General features: G+C 54.7%; 1 protein-coding gene across 3 annotated transcripts in view; it reads left to right on the top strand.

Annotated features, from left to right (window-relative positions):
• TSC22D3 (TSC22 domain family member 3) overlaps positions 1-3,956 on the top strand; it is a 62,208-nt gene extending 58,252 nt beyond the window's left edge. For 2 of the 3 annotated variants that reach the window (XM_023553918.2, XM_003414810.4), the window contains exons 2-3: positions 752-803; positions 1,918-3,956. In XM_023553918.2, coding sequence (XP_023409686.1) covers positions 752-803; positions 1,918-2,148 — 283 coding nt within the window. In that variant the 3' untranslated portion in view covers positions 2,149-3,956. Of the gene's footprint in view, positions 1-368; positions 393-751; positions 804-1,917 lie in introns of those variants that run through there. The other variant, XM_010594698.3, reaches the window with a different exon arrangement.
• The last annotated feature ends 344 nt before the right edge of the window (positions 3,957-4,300 follow it).

The raw sequence follows: 4,300 nt of genomic DNA, 5'->3' as shown, positions 1-4,300 counted from the left end.
GTAATCACTGGTCCCAGCCCCGCTCCGAGGCGAGCCGGGTGCAGGCGGGGGCTGGCCTCCAGCGGGATCTCCGAGCCGGCGTGGTGCGGCTGGTCCTCGCTCCCCCGCGGTGCAGCATCCTGGGAAGGGGCGGGGGAAGGGGACGCGGCGTGGGGGGGGGTGTCACCGCTGCACTGGGATCCGCCGTCGGAGCGTCCCTGCGGCCGCTGCGCCCTGAGAAGGAGCTGCTGCAGCCGCAGAGACAGTAGCAGGAGAGGGGCGGCGGGGCCGGGCACGACAGGGCTGGGCAGGGCACCACAGGGCTGGGCAGGGGGCTGGCCACGCGCCGCTGGGGAGGCCAGGTCGGAAGCTTCCGAGAGCCGTACAGAAATTCTTAGCTAGCTTCGAGCCAGGTAGGTTTGCCGGGGATGTTCTGGGTTGGGCCGGCTGCAGGGACTCCAGGCTGCTCGCCCCCCATTGTTTGCACAACGCCCGGGCCGGGCGAGCAGGCCGCGCTGGCCCAAGCCACCCCGGGGCCCCGCGCGCTGCTCCAGTTTGCGCTCAGGGCGGCGGCGGTGGGCCAGCCTGGGTGGGGAGGTACAGCTTCCTGCAGGGCCCAGGAAGGGACCTAGGAACAAATTGACCAGCGCTCCTGGCCGGAGAGGCGGGAAGGAGGAAAAGCCAGGGTAGATGGAGGACTTTGGCCACAGCTGCCAGGTACTCCGAGTGGAAATGAGTGGTAACGCGGTCACTTTGCTTTTTGTCTTGGCAGCGCTTCTGGAGCCAGCGTGGTGGCCATAGACAACAAGATCGAGCAGGCCATGGTGAGTGGCTTCACTGCGTCATTCCCATCCCCAGAGCTGGCTGCTGCTTATGTAACTTGGGGCAGAACCGAGAGGGGTGGGCACAAGAGCTTGAAGAAGTCCACAGCCTGCTTCCCATCCTCCTGAAGTGCAGTCTGCCTAGCTTAGCGCTTCTGAGGGCATTTCCAGTCTGCCCTTGCCGGCCTCCTCTTTCCCCCCCCCGCCCCGCCCACCCCAAGGGCTTTGCAGCAGCCCCTGGCTCCCCTCCCGGGCCGCAGCGGCTGGAGCATCCCGCAGTTGGCAGGAGGCAGACAGAGCTCATTGGATGCAACCGCACTGCAGTGCCTCTGCAGAGCCTGGGTTGGGGTCAGGAGTTGGGAGGAAACAGGAAGCAGAGCACCCCACCCCTTCTCCCTCTCTACCAGGTAGAGGTCCGACTCCACCCAGCTGCCAACATGACTGCAGGGGTTTGGGGCTTCCAGCAGTCAGCAGCCACTTAACTGTGCCCTGGAGCCTACTGACACAGTTCCCTGCCCCCAGTGCAGTTATCACATTCAGAGAGGATGCAGCCACACCCAGACCTTCCCCTAGGCCAACGTCCTGTCTGGCCTTGCTGCAAGACAGCTGCAGACTCAGGGTGCTGGGTCAAGAGGAAGGGAGGAAACTCCAAAAGCCCATTTTATTCTCTTGGTGAGGGTTTGTAAAGCAGGCAAACAGTATGGGGTGCACTGCGGGCCCTCCCCGGGCTCTGCGCCAGCCTCAGAACCTGATGTTGAAATGGGGACATAGCAAACCACCAGCAACCCGCAGCAGTCTCACCCCAAAGGCCCTTAAGCAGCAGCCGGCTTTGAAAGCCATTAGAAACATTGGCGGGCAACCTGTCTAGTTTAAAGCTGTCCTACCTCAGGCAAGTCCCAAAGGATCCAGCTCTCTTGAGTAAGGGTTTAAGTGCTTCAGAGAAAGGTGTGTGAGGAATAGGGCTAGTGGGCCGGTGTGCGGAAGATCTATCGTGGGAAGGCTAGAGGCTGTCAATCTGAGGGGCCTGGCGGGCACATCGATGGCAGAGTGAAGGTGCTGCGGAGTGGTCGTGACTGGCTAACGAATGGCTTGGTGGTTGTTCTTTCCTCTGTGGCAGGATCTGGTGAAGAATCATCTGATGTATGCTGTAAGAGAGGAGGTGGAGATCCTGAAGGAGCAGATCCGAGAGCTGGTGGAAAAGAACTCCCAACTGGAGCGTGAGAACACCCTCTTGAAGACCCTGGCCAGCCCAGAGCAGCTGGAGAAGTTCCAGTCTCGTCTGAGCCCAGAAGAGCCAGCTCCTGAGTCCCCACAAGTGCCAGAGGCCCCCGATGGTTCTGCGGTGTAAGTGGCTCTGCCTCGCGGTGGGCAGAGCCACTAAACTTGTTCTACCTAGTTCTTTCCAGTTTGTTTTTGGCTCCCCAAGCGTCATCTCACGTGGAGAACTTTACACCTAGCATAGCTGGTGCCAAGAGATGTCCCAAGGACATGGCCACCTGGGTCCACTCCAGTGACAGACCCCTGACAAAGAGCAGGTCTCTGGAGGCTGAGTTGCATGGGGCTTAGTCACCCCAAGCCAGTGAGCCTCTAATGCCACTGCGCCCTAGGGGCTCCTGGGGCCTGGACAACTTAGCTCCAGCTGGCAAGGGAGAAAGGTAGTTCGAGATGAGATGCAGTTTGCTCCGGAAAGTATAAGGGGTCTGTTTTTCATTTCCATGGACATCTTCAACAGCTTCACTTGACGACTGTTCCTATGAAGAAGCCACTTGTGTTTTAAGCAGAGGCAACCTCTCTCTTCTCCCCTGCCTTGCAAAGGCAGGGTGAATAGATGGGAGAGATCGAGCCAAATCAGCCTTCTGTTGGTTACTATGGTATAATGCATGGCTTTGTGCACAGCCCAGTGTGGGATTACAGCTTTGGGATGACCGCTTACAAAGTTCTGTTTGGTTAGTATTGGCATAGTTTTTCTATATAGCCGTAAATGCGTATATATACCCATAGGGCTAGATCTATAGCTTAGTGTAGTGATGTATGCATATACACATCCACCTACATGTTGAAGGCCTAACCAGCTTTGGGAGTATTGACTGGTCCCTTGTCTCGTAAGGCTAATCATTTGACTGTGTTCATTTACCAAGTTGATCCAGTTTGTCCTCTAGGTAAAGTAAGCCGAAAACCTAAAGGCAGGGAAGGGGGCCAGCCCCGGGATGCAGCCACAGATGCCTTGCTGCTGCACCCTTTTCCCCGTCTGTCCATTGGAGGCGTGTGAGGTTCTCTCCTGAATGCCAAACCCACCATTCACTGGTGCTGACTAACTAGAATGGGGTTGAGAGAAAATTAGCTTGGACTTCTCAGTGCTGTTTAAAAACTGGTTTTTGTTATTATTATTATTAATGTTATTACTGTTGTGGAAAACTTTCAAGTGAACAGAGTGATTAACTTGATGGTGTCCTGTTGTGGACAAGGAAATGGCTTTGACTTGACGGTGCCTAGGTGACGTGCTCAGGGAGCTTGTCTCTAGGGGCCTCTGTGGCAGTGAACACTTTCCACTTCCTGACACCTTATCCTGATGTCTGTCTCCAGGATTGGGATTTTGATTTTTCCAAATGTAGCTCGACATTTCAATAAACTTGGCTCTCTTTTTTTCTAAAAATAAAATTGGAGTCTGACTGAGTATAAATGGACTGGGCAGTAGGGGCTCCTCACATGGTGGTGCTGGTAGTAGCAGGGTCAACAGTTTGACTCATTTGAACATCAAGCACCCACTAAGTACCAGGCCTATGCTCCATCCATGCTCTTATGTAACCCTCACAGTACCCATGTGAAGTACGTGCTCTTTTCCCTCATTATATGATAAGGAAGCTGAGACGTAGCAAATTTAAGTAACTTGCCCAAAGTCACACAGGAATTATGGCCAAATGGGATTCAAATTCACGTCCATCCCGCTCTAGCCTGCTCCTGCTTTCATATGAGAGCTTCCGAGTTGGGTGGCAAAGTGACTAGCAACATGCAACCTCAGTCTGAGGGGGTGATTTGGGAGGGAGGATACCCCAAGAAGGTCCAAAAGAATAGGGCAGAATATACATGTGAGGGAGCAAGGAGAGAACCAAATAAACATGACTGGGCCTCTTCTCTCTTCTGAAAGCATCATCAGAATTATTTAATGCATTTTCCTAACACCGATCCCCATGTGACCCTTGACCTTGGCAAAGGAGCTAAGAGGGCCTTAGGAAAGGATGTAGACCGTTTGAGGTAAGTAAAAAGCCCACTCTCCTCTGCCTCTCCTCCCAGGAAAACTACTCTCAATTGCTGCTACTCCACTTAACACAAAACTCACCAGCCTCATGGGCAGGGCCAATTCTAAGGGTCTTGACTGCGGCTCCCCTCCTCTGCCTCTATTTAGGGTTCATTATCACCAATCACTCTTTCCCCAGCCACATGTCTTTGGCACCTGGGGTCCTGCCCAGTTTTCCGATACTCTGTCTAATGATTATTCATTA

This window comes from Loxodonta africana, chromosome X (assembly GCF_030014295.1).
Source record: "Loxodonta africana isolate mLoxAfr1 chromosome X, mLoxAfr1.hap2, whole genome shotgun sequence".
In the NCBI taxonomy this organism is placed as follows: Eukaryota; Metazoa; Chordata; class Mammalia; order Proboscidea; family Elephantidae; genus Loxodonta; species Loxodonta africana.
The sequence above is the reverse complement of the archived record's forward strand: the minus strand, read 5'-3'. Positions and strand labels throughout refer to the sequence as shown.